The sequence below is a fragment of the Camelus bactrianus genome, chromosome X (genome assembly GCF_048773025.1).
Source record: "Camelus bactrianus isolate YW-2024 breed Bactrian camel chromosome X, ASM4877302v1, whole genome shotgun sequence".
NCBI classification, from domain to species: Eukaryota; Metazoa; Chordata; class Mammalia; order Artiodactyla; family Camelidae; genus Camelus; species Camelus bactrianus.
This window is the reverse complement of record NC_133575.1, coordinates 57925745-57938291: the sequence shown is the minus strand read 5'-3', so window position 1 is coordinate 57938291 and position 12547 is coordinate 57925745. Positions and strand designations below refer to the sequence as shown.

At 38.2% G+C, this 12547-nt stretch overlaps 1 protein-coding gene across 1 annotated transcript; it reads right to left on the bottom strand.

Annotated features, from left to right (window-relative positions):
* Positions 1–693: 693 nt before the first annotated feature.
* On the bottom strand, positions 694–11978 carry VCF2 (VCP nuclear cofactor family member 2). Its single transcript, XM_074359302.1, has 3 exons — positions 11529–11978; positions 6510–6569; positions 694–5230 (listed from the first exon to the last, which is right to left on the bottom strand). Exons 1-3 carry the CDS (start codon positions 11787–11789, stop codon positions 5003–5005), a joined length of 549 nt encoding a protein of 182 aa, XP_074215403.1. The 5' UTR covers positions 11790–11978; the 3' UTR covers positions 694–5002.
* Positions 11979–12547: the final 569 nt, after the last annotated feature.

The window sequence follows — 12547 nt, the reverse complement described above, 5'->3', positions numbered from 1 at the left end:
TCTTTGCTGACAATTTTAGTTACATGCTTACACATATGGGCAGAACAAGCTACAATGATTCTGATGCCCACAAAGATATAGATTATTATGAGCAGTGGTGCCAATCTCATTTTCTTAAGGCCAGTTTTTGGGAATTGTACTAGCCATAGATTTGGTAATGCTCAAGATGGAGAAGCTTACGTCATGGCTACAGTCTGATTATCATGCAGTTGGCTTTTTCTCTCTGGTGGCAGTTATAGTACCTGTAAAAAGCTCAGGAATATGCCTCATATCTGTGACTCTATTGTCCTAATCATTAACTGCTCAAGTCTGCTCTTTTGTGACTCTGGGAGGCCCGGGGGACTTCAGCTTTTCTACAAACAAGAGGCAGGGACCTAAAGGGGCTTTTGGACTTGGGGGGCCTTACAGGGTTCTGCTCAGTTCCACTCATTCTCTGACACTATCAAGTAACCTCATAATGAAAATATATTTTAGTTTGCCAAGGTTTAGATAACCTGAAGAAGACAGGGTAGAGGTTACATGTTGCATTTACTAGAAAAAATAGGTTTACACTGGCAACTGTTATACCAAGATTTTACTTACCATGAAAAAATACCAATGTTTTGTCACAGTGATAGCTTCGTCTCTCATATCATTAAATGGGCAGGAACTGAAAGGAAATTTGCCTTCTCAGATTTTTCAGTGGCACTGCACTTTTAGTTTTTGTTTTGTTTTGTTTTGTTTAACATTTTTTATTGATTTATAATCATTTTACAATGTTGTGTCAAATTCCAGTGTTCAGCACAATTTTTCAGTCGTTCATGGACATATACACACTCATTGTCACATTTTTTTCTCTGTGAGTTATCATAACATTTTGTGTATATTTCCCTGTGCTATACAGTGTAATCTTGTTTATCTATTCTACAATTTTGAAATCCCAGTCTTTCCCTTCCCACCCTCCACCCCCCTGGTAACCACAAGTCTGTATTCTCTGTCTGTGAGTCTATTTCTGTCCTGTATTTACGCTTTGTTTTTGTTTGTTTGTTTGTTTTTGTTTCTGTTTTCTAGATTCCACATATGAGCGATCTCATATGGTATTTTTCATTCTCTTTCTGGCTTACTACACTTAGAATGACATTCTCCAGGAGCATCCATGTTGCTGCAAATGGCAGTATGTTGTCGGTTTTTATGGCTGAGTAGTATTCCATTGTATAAATATACCACCACTTCTTTATCCAGTCACCTGTTGATGGACATTTAGGCTGTTTCCATGTTTTGGCTATTGTAAATAGTGCTGCTATGAACATTGGGGTGCAGGTGTCATCCTGAAGTAGATTTCCTTCTGGATACAAGCCCAGGAGTGGGATTCCTGGGTCATATGGTAAGTCTATTCCTAGTCTTTTGAGGAATCTCCACACTGTCTTCCACAGTGGCTGCACCAAACTGCATTCCCACCAGCAGTGTAGGAAGGTTCCCCTTTCTCCACAGCCTCTCCAGCATTTGTCATTTGTGGATTTTTGAATGACAGCCATTCTGACTGGTGTGAGGTGATACCTCATTGTAGTTTTGATTTGCATTTCTCTGATAATTAGTGATATTGAGCATTTTTTCATGTGCTTTTTGATCATTTGTATGTCTTCTTTGGAGAATTGCTTGTTTAGGTCTTCTGCCCACTTTTGGATTGGGTTGTTTATTTTCTTTCTTATTGAGTCGTATGAGCTGCTTATATATTCTGGAGATCAAGCCTTTGTCGGTTTCACTTGCAAAAATTTTCTCCCATTCCGTAGGTTGTCTTCTTGTTTTACTTCTGGTTTCCTTTGCTGTGCAGAAGCTTGTAAGTTTCATTGGGTCCCATTTGCTTATTCTTGCTTTTATTTCTTCTAGGAGAAAATTTTTGAAATGTATGTCAGATGATGTTTTGCCTATGTTTTCCTCTAGGAGGTTTCTTGTATCTTCTCTTATGTTTAAGTCTTTAATCCATTTTGAGTTGATTTTTGTATATGGTGTAAAGGAGTGTTCTAGCTTCATAATAACAGCTATATGTGACAAACCTACAGCCAGCATAGTACTCAATGGTGAAAAACTCAAAAGCTTCCCACTAAAATCTGGGACAAGACAAGGGTGCCCACTATCACCACTCCTATTCAACATAGTCCTGGAAGTCCTAGCCACAGCAGTCAGGCAAGAGAAAGAAATAAAAGGGATCCAAATTGGAAAAGAAGAGGTAGAAGTGTCATTATATGCTGACGACATGTTCCTATATATAGAAAACCCTAAAAGGTCCACACAAAAGCTACTAGAGCTGATTGAAGAATTCAGCATGGTAGCAGGTTACAAGATTAACGTTCAAAGATCAGTTGCATTTCTTTACACTAACGATAAATCAACAGAAGAAGAAAGTAAAGAAACAATCCCCTTTAAAATAGCACCCAAAGTAATAAAATACCTAAGAATAAATCTAACCAAGGAGGTGAAAGAATTATACACAGAAAACTATAAACCATTGATGAAGGAAATTAAAGAAGACTTTAAAAAATGGAAAGATATTCCATGCTCTTGGATTGGAAGAATCAATATTGTTAAAATGGTCACACTGCCCAAGGCAATCTACAGATTTAATGCAATCCCTATCCAATTACCCAGGACATATTTCACAGAACTAGAACAAATCATAATAAAATTTATATGGAACCATCAAAGACCTAGAATTGCCAAAGCATTACTGAAGAGAAAGAAAGAGGCTGGAGGAATAACTCTCCCAGACTTCAGACAATGCTATAGAGCTACAGTCATCAAGACAGCATGGTATTGGTACCAAAACAGACATATAGACCAATGGAACAGAATAGAGCGCCCGGAAATGAACCCACAAACTTTTGGTCAACTCATCTTCGCAAAGGAGGCAAGAATATACAATGGAATAAAGACAGTCTCTTCAGCAAATGGGGTTGGGAAACTTGGACAGCAGCATGTAAAACAATGCACTTTTAATATATGCTCTATTTTCATTCCATGCCACGTATTTCAGCCTGCAGAATTCTTCCTGGGTATTTTTTTCCTTCCTCTCTCTCTGTCTTTTTTTTTTTTTTTTTTAACATTTTTTTATTGAGTTACAATCATTTTACAACGTTGTGTCAAATTCCAGTGTAGAGTACAATTTTTCAATTATACATGAACATACATATATTCATCATCCCTCTTTTTTTTCACTGTGAGCTACCACAAGATCTTGTATATATCTCCCTGTGCTATACAGTATAATCTTGTTTCTTAATCATGTGTGTACCTGTGGTTTGAGAGTTCCAACAGGCTGTCTCCTTTAGTATTTGGTTGTTTGCTTTTTGTTACAGTGAAAATGATAGCCAAAAAAGTCAAAATGCTTCTTGTTAAATACCTGGCTTTTTAACTTTGGGGACAGTAGTCACAGAAAAAAATACTCTTACACAAACTGTGTAACTGAGAAATAAATGGACCCATGCCTGCCCCACCAGTTTGAGGCCAATGGTGCTGTGACTTTTTCCCCAGTAACACTAAAACCCCATTACTTATATCAGACCTTAAAATCCTATCCATACTAAAGGAAACAACCATGGAAAGGAGAGGTGTGTGTGTGTGTGTGTGTGTGTGTTTTCTACTTTTCCTAGAACAGTTTTCCTTTTCAAATATTAACTCTGTGACTTCATCAAATCTCATTCTTCTTTTACTCAATCTGTTATTTTATGTCTTTTCCAAATCTTGACAAATGGCAAAGACCTCTCTCTAGAGCTACCTTTAATTCTCATGTCTGCTTGTTTCTGCTGTGTGGGCTTCCAAGTTTAGAGTGTAGAGAATGGTGTGAACATGCAAGAGGTTCTTATTAGACCAGAGGGCACTTTCCTTTCAATCTACCTCTGGCATTCTGCAGGGCACAAAACTGGATACATCCTAGTTCCTTGTTGACACAGTGCATTGCTGAAGAAGCAGGCACATCCTTGTAACCAGTGGTCAATGTGATTAGCTCTCTAGGATAACCAAAGAACATGGGAACATATCCATCTCTGGCTAACTAAACACTACTACTGCCTATTTCTTCAATGGTGCCTTGCCACTGTCTGTAAGCCGCACCAACCTTTGCAGTTTCAATGACATTTGCTGGCCCCCTAGTCTTCATAAAGGGGTCTTTGAAACAGCAAGTAGAGGGTTGTCCAAACCAGTTTAACAATTCTTGTAACTTTAGACATTGAGTGAGGTAGCTTACACATTATCAGCTTTAGCTCTAGACATAACAGGTGGAATTGTAAATGAGATCACATAAACTACTAATAATTAAACAGGTTTGTTTTCAAGACAGAAAGCTGTTATGTACCTCTTGTCTGACAGAATTGTGCAACGCTTTCTACTAACTCTGAAATGCACACTCTGGAGGATTAATGATACAGACGGTATCTGAGTACACAAGAGCCTTAGGAATATTCTTTCTAGAAACACAAAGAGTGGAGACAGTTACTAGAGGGGAGATTTCACTTATACAGTCTAAATTGGGTCTAACTGTCCCCTTGCAAGTTGAGAGTAATTTCAATAAGACATCTACCTTCTGAGAGGCAGTGTGGCAGTTCAGTTCACTACAAGACTGAATCCAGCTATTTCTGCTTTGGAACAGTAATTTTTTTTCTTCGTGAAAATTTCACACTCTTTACTAGCCTATTACATTTTTTCGACTGAAGATCTGTCATTTTAAAAGGACAATTGACTAGGGTTTCTAACTGACAGATTTGTAAAGCAATCTGAATTGGACATTCTATGGATTCAACCTGCATGTGAGGTTTCCTCATAAATTTGACATCCAACCTGAAAAGAATTCTATAAAAGTGCTTCCAGGTCCCCTTTGAAATAGCAAAAGTGCAGCAAAAACCCAAGTTAAAACAACTGTCCATCAACCTGTTATTTAAAAGACAGACTGAAAAGTCAACAGACGTCTTTGTTTTGTGTGCAATTGCCTTTATAAACAAATTTTAGGTTGGAATGAGGAGCTCCTAGTTCATCATGTTGGACACTGTCCTCGCTGCCGCAGGCTGTTGAAGTGTGCCTCCTTTAAGATCCGGTTAATGTGGGAGTAAGGACCTTGGTATAGTGCGTACTCCTCATATAAGGACTGAGGGGTACTCATGTTGGGGTCAGCAACCACCTGGTTTAAGCCACTTTCTGGTCCAGTTACTCTCTCTGGGATATTAACGCTGCTGCTGCTCCTGTCACTATCATTGCTTGACGACTGGGAGGATAAAAACAGGAAGAGAATGAGTATTATGCTATTACACTATTTTTCCTATTCATCTTGGAGAACAGCAGCATCAAAGCCTTAAGGGATTAGAAAACTACAGCCACTTAAAGTATTTCAATCTGTGCTCACAGCACAACCGCCCCAGAATTCAGCTGGGATTAATAGCCACCATTTTACAGAGGAGGAAACTGAGATCCACTGACTTGCCCGGCGTCACATAGCCAGGAAGTGACAGAGTGGGGATTCAAACACAGGCCTTCTGAGTTCAAATCCCTTCACAAATCCTTTGTCCCTGTGTGTTGCACTTATCAAGTTCTCACCCTCCAAGGGAAAGCATCAATCAATGCTACAGAATGCAGTAAATGTACGTCCATAAAGAATAAGATCGATTCTGGGCACAAGCTAAAATAAAAGAAATAAATTGGTACATACATACAGTTATGCATCCTTATATACATATATGCACACACATATACAGACCTCTGATGATTCTGTACATATCCCCTGATAGTAGGCATATGTGGTCCTCCTATATTAACACAAGGCTACACACAGATCCTGAAAGGCACTCGACATACTTTTTGTAAAAGTTACATGTTAATTATTGGCATTTTTAAGACTAGTACTTATCGTTGCTCTACACATACGGATTAGATATGGGGGTGTATGTGTGGGTGTCTGCACCTAAGAATTTTTTTTTAATTGAACTAACATGACTCAGAGTCATTATCATATTAGAGAAACTACTAGGGATTCCTGAAAACAATCATCGTCAAGAATTTCCTCCCTTCCAATGTTAGGATTCTCAAAGGAGAAGGTAATGAGAAGGAACCACATTTGAACTACAATACTTAACAATTTTGGTATTGCATTTCTTATATGCAAGCTTTACCAAAGGTAACCTTAATGAGACTTAAACCAAGAATGGTCATGGCCCATTGCTCTTTTGGAGCTTTTCAACATAGGTCATACACCTCACTGCCCACAGGTCCTAATAGACAACTTATGTCCATCTTTATGCAGTTAGAAACACACATTAAAAGAACTGTCCGAGAAAGAGTTAGGATGAGCCAATGGAACCAGATATGATGGTTATCACCAACAGCAGTGAAATTGACTTCAGGACTTAATGTAAAGGCCTATTCGAAAAAATTCCAAAAAGATGATTTTCCTAGCCTAAGGGTAAAAATCTGAAACCTCCACTGGCATAAAATAGTGCAGTTATGAATATTCAAAAATAAATAGGTTTTACATTGGATAAGACACCCACCACACACACTTTGGTTCCTCTTAGTTGGTCTTCCTTATTATTTATCATTACAGGTACTGTCTGAAAAACAAAGCAAGAACTGTAATTACTTTCTGGTGAATCAAATTTCATCTCAAATGACAACATATCCATTTTACAGTATACTGTAACACTAGGTGGCGCTAGGCTATGAAATAGTACATTAAAATTAACAAGCTAGAAGAGATTTATGCAGAATAATTGTTAAGAACAAAATAGATCTGCCTCCAATTTCTAGTTCATTTAAAATATTTTAAAACTCACTTGTATAGGGACATAAGTACCAATGTTCACTGTGACATTGTTTATAATATCAGCATTGTTGTTAATAGCTGAAAATCAGAAACATGCCCCCAAACAGGAAAGCAGTTAAATTATAGTGCATCCATTCATACAATGCAATTTTGTCAGCCATTAACAATGATGATATAGTTGTATCTGTACTGATATGGGTGAATATCCTTGGCATCATTTGATTCGATGTCATGTTTTACATATACATATGTGTGTGTGTGTGTGTGTGTGTGTGTGTATATATAATTTGAGACTTTAGATCCTTTTTTAATCTTTGTTTTTTAGTTTTTCAAATATATTTTCACTTTCTAAAGCATCCACAACAAATGTATTTATTTTGTGAAAAACATTTATTTTATTTGCAAGTAAGTGGCCTAGGGACTGCTACTACAAAACCAAGGGAAATCTCCTGCTTTTCGATTCAGTTACTTTTGACTTCAAAACAAAGAGTTAAGATGAACTGTGATGCCATAAATGAGATTTCCTTTACACTGCTAAAGAACACCTCAAACATCATGTCACATCCCACTAGCATTTTCTATGCCAATGGTGCTCATTATCTAATAAACATGGCCTATATTATACAACCCTGGGCCTTGTCACATCTTACTCTTTCGAATGTACTTCATGTGACATATCTCTCGCTTAATGAATTCTATTACTGCCAGAGTGCTTGGGATGAAAAGGTTTCTCCTTGATAGTGTACGGTTTTGACACTCAAAACTGCTACCTTAGCACAGAATCATTTTCCTTATTTCATTTGATTTTAGAAAGAGAGCAAATTCTTTTACCGGAAGAGAAATGAGATTTTAAATATTTCAAGATTGAGAAAGACCCATAAAACATAAATCCTTTTCACTATCTCCCCGATTCCTCAAAGAAACTTCTCATCAGAGTGCTTACCCTATTTTTCAGTTACAAAGCTCATTCTTTTTCCTCCAACCATTCAGTAGAAGCTTAGTGCTGAGATCTGTGCAAGGCAAATGAGAACAGGCCTATGTGCTGCAAAACCAAAACCCTTGTAAACGCAAGTACATCGCAAAACAAAATTACATTTATAAAGACCCTGACCAAGGGTTTCTCACTTAATGATGATATTCACAAAAGTGTCACATAAAAGTCCTGGGGTCTAGGTCTGTGTGAAAAGGCAGGATTTTAGATTAGTTTGGGTCGCAATGAAATCTGCCTGTTACCTCTGTAACCAAAGAAGCTTCCTTCAATTGAGTCCAGCAGAGATTTTTCCATAACACCTTATATTTGGGGATGAGCATCAGAACCACCCCCTGCCCATGGGGCTTTTTATTTATTTTATTCACGTGCACATGCCAGGGCCTCATCTTTGAGAGGCTACCTCATGTAGGCACAGGTGGTTCTGATGCCCAACCACTATCCAAACAAATACCTGTGTGCCTACTATGTACAACCAGGTACTTTGCCGGGGATACTTGGGGACTCGAACAACGGCTAATTCCTGAGCCCAATCAAGAAGAACTCTTTGAGGATGACAGCGTCAAGCTACTGCAATGGCAGGGATGTAGCAACGAATACTGGCTGGGGAAACAGGAGAGACTCCTTGAAATGAATGGCATCTGAACTGGGCCTTGGAGGATGGGGAGAATATTAATAAGACGGATGTGACACATGGGGGGAACAATAAGAGCACAAGCAGGGTGAAGAGGAGATTTCGAGGAGACATGGCTAGTAATATGATGTGACTGGGGCTTCCCAGGGAGGAGTTTGTGGGAGATAATATACGCAAGAGAAGAAAGGGCTAGGTTATCAAGAACCTTGAATGTCATGCTGAGAAGTCTGTCGGAACAGGTACTTGAGACCAAGAGATATGCTCAGATATACATTTAGGAAGAGGATTCTAGGGATGAACAGAGTAGAAAGAGAATGAGAGTACAGAGACCACCTAGGAAATTTTGCAATACATCAAGCAAGAGGCAAAGCAGGCCTGAACGAGGATGGAGGAAATGTGAAGGAAGGGATACACTTGATACACATCAAAAGTAGGCTAGGAGGAGTCACTGAGGAAATGACAGAGGCAGCTATGTTGACCCCAACCACCCAGGACAATGCTTGGCAAGTAGCAGGTGCTCCATAAATAGCTGCTGAACAATTTAGCAAGATCTTAGGCCACTCCTGGCACGTTAGAGAAGAGTAGTAGGTGGGGTTTGAGGAACCAACTTTTAGTGAGTAGTTGCATGAAGGGAATAAGAAGTAACAGGCAGTGAAAGCAGATTACAGCTGGGAGGTAAAGGGGAGAAGAGATCAATCATCTCCACAGAAAAGTAAGGTAGGCCCAAAATGAGTTAGGAACAGGAAAGAGCACCTTAGCGGGCAAATGAAAGAACCAGTGGATAAACTGAATCTGAAGAGACAAGGAGGAATATTAATTACAGAGCATCTTCATCAAAAGAGAACAGGAATACATGTGTATATTTACAACACAGAATTATGTAATTCTCCTTAATTGTAAAAGCAGATTAAGCCAGTATTTTATTTTCCTTTAAGCCCTAGCTTCCCTCTCAATTCCATCCCTCCATGCCTCAGAGCTTTTCATTTATGTGAACCCCAAGAACAAAAGCGTTTTTCAACTGCACTGCATATTCCATACTTGCCATCATAATATGATGTTTATTCTAAGGCAGCTGCAGAAACTAGATTCAGCAAATCAGATGATCCTAACCAAGTCCATCCAAGCACTTAAAAGTACGTGCTTCCAAAGTTGCAACATACCAACAATGAAAAGTTCATGCTCACTCACACCAATGAGATACTGCAGAACTTTATGAACCATAAGATACCAAATCAATTTGGCTGCTGAATTACAACCACTTTCCAAATTAGTAAAGCGATGGTACTCATGTGTTAACTTCTCTGTGTCAATGGGATACAAAATTTATACTTTCTGTAGCTCAGTTTCCCTCATAAAATGAACTTGGACTAGATATTGAGTTTTAAGTTCCTTTCCAACTCAAAAATTATACTTATCATAGAATCTATATAAGTACAAAACAATTTAAACAACTTCACCTCATTTCAACTCAGTAAATGGGATTTGAACAAACAAAACATCTATAGAAAAACATGTGTGTGTGTGTGTGTGTAGCTTTAATTCCTTAAAACAACTTCAATTTTAACATTCAGTTACAATATAAAACTGCTTGAGATTTCTTGGTATATACAACATGAACAAGGTTTCATAAAATGCATGTAACAGATTAGGCCATCTTTGGAAAGGGTGGTCCCTGCGTTTTGAATGTATCTTTTAAGTAGAGGTTAATTTCAGAAGTTACCATTTTGCCATAGGTTATAAAAACATACTAACAACCATTATTTTGTTCAATGACAGTTTCATCTGAAATAAGATCTCCCAAAGCAGTTCTGTGTCTCAGAATGTGTATAATTAAATTCGATGAGAATGACCCAAATGTACAAACAACCTAAGTGAAAACATTTTTCAAAAATTATGCCAAATGTTCCACGTGTCATATGAATTGACATTTAAACAAGACCTGACAAAGAGACAGCTCCTACCAGTTAAAAAAAAAAAGGGGGGGGCGTGGATGTATAGAATTCTAATTTTAAACATAGGCGGGGGCCCCCGGTTCTATTGTTCTCTCATTCATCTTCCTTCTGCTGCTCCCTTGGAATTCCTAGCATTAGGATATCAAATCTTTTCCAATTCAGGTAGGGAAGAAAAAAAGACAGATCTACACATTTTTTTCACTCTCGATTTCTTGCTACTACTTGGTAATCTGAAAACTAAAAAGGAATGGTCTTGGTAACTAGGACAGACAAAAAACATTAGTGTCCTTGTGTTTGCCCTTTCTAGAAGGCTTATACTTATGTACGAGGGGACAGATTTACAGGAAAAGTGGTGGTGTCATTTGTAAAGCTGTAAGGTTGGAAAAAAAAAAAAGAGCAATACTCCTATACAGGCAAGATATTCAACAAAAAAGGCCAGCATCAAAGAGAGCAAGTTATATGAGTTGTATCTAGCTAAAATTTACCCATCCAAATAGCTTCCCAGGATCTGGGACTATCACCACCTGCGTACAGGTTCCAGGAAGAGGACACAGACTGATAATCATTTCGCCTCTTGTTCACAAAAGGGACAAGTGAGCACTACTTACTCATTAACTAACAGGATTCATCCAGAAGGACTTAACAAGGTTCCTTTAATGCTCTCCTAGTAAACGATATCTCAGTTAAAACAATATCATGCTAATGACCACAAGTTATTAAAATTCAGGTTCTTCCATTCAAGCACCATTAAAGCTTTGCAAATCACCAGACTCCCCTAGCCTTAATTTCATTTTCACATTTCCCAGCTAGAAATCAAGAATCTCCTTCTAGCCAGTAACACACCATTATATATCTGAAAACTTATTTTCCATCTAAAAATAAGGGAGGGGGTAAGATTATTATTCCCTGCTCCTATGACAGGAGGAAAGTCTAAGACGTAGCTCTTCTTGATTATGTTTTAGCCAAGTCTTTCCTGTGCTTCCCCTCCATCATCTGTGAGATACTACACACCATGGCTAAGGGCTCCAGATCAAAAGCCACTGCAATCAAGCAAGAACACTTTTATGAAGGTTTCTTGGAATGAAGCACTTCTTTGAAGTGCAGGACACAAATTGGATAAGTTAAGTTCAGGAATGTTTGAAATAGACGTGGGCTATCCGATCATATTCCTACCTCTGCATCCTGAGACTCCTGAAACACAGGGTTTCTCCTGCTCCTTTTGGACTGGGGAGAATAGTGGTTGTCCTCTTTGCTGTCATTCCTTTTTCGTTTCCTGAAAATAAACCACAAGAGAGAGGAGAGAATATCATCCAACAGTCGACCTTTTGGACACTTGAATTGCAAGCCAGTGGCAACATGATATAGATATAGATATAGATGATATAGATATAGATATAGATTTGAAATCTTGTCTGAGGAAATACAAGTCATCATCTGCTACTCCGTTGATTTAAAGTCAGAAGAGTACATCACCAGGCACCAAGAGGGAAGATATAAAACAGGAACTCTAAGAAAAGTCAAGCTCTAAATTTCATTTTGAAACATTAGCTTCTTAATTTTAAATGACTCTTGGGAATAAAATAAGAACAGGAAGAATTTAACAGCTACGTTCTCAAAATCTACCTAATTACGTTCATTGTCTTCATTCCCTGAAATTATAATTCCAGCTTAAGTGATTTTTAAGCCCTTCCATATGATAACACTTAAGACAGGTATGGCTGCCAGTGCCTCTTTCCTGTTAACGTTCTTGTGAAAGTGGTATAGGTTCAAATAAATGCTGCAAAGAGTTTCCAGGTGTGCTGTTAGCCAGTCACTGTGGCCATTATGACATAATGCTTACTGCACTAGATAGTCATCATGAGACTGTGACTGATTACTAACTTGAAATATGGCCCCTCAAAAATATTGTTAATGGTTGGTAAGATTACATCTTCAGCCCAAGTCCCCTCTCAGTAAGTAATCAGATTACAGCACTTGACAATACACTTCTTGCTGTCACCCTATAGTTAAGCAGTCATTCTTCCAAGCCATCTTCTTAGAGAGTACTTGTAAGTTCATGATACCCCTAAGGATGGCTGAGTCTACTCATTTTTATAATTCCACTTCTCTCCAATCTTCCTCCTATCTCTGAGTATAAAGTAGTGATTTCAAACTCTTTGTTAAAGAAACTCTTTTCTTAACAACAACAAAAA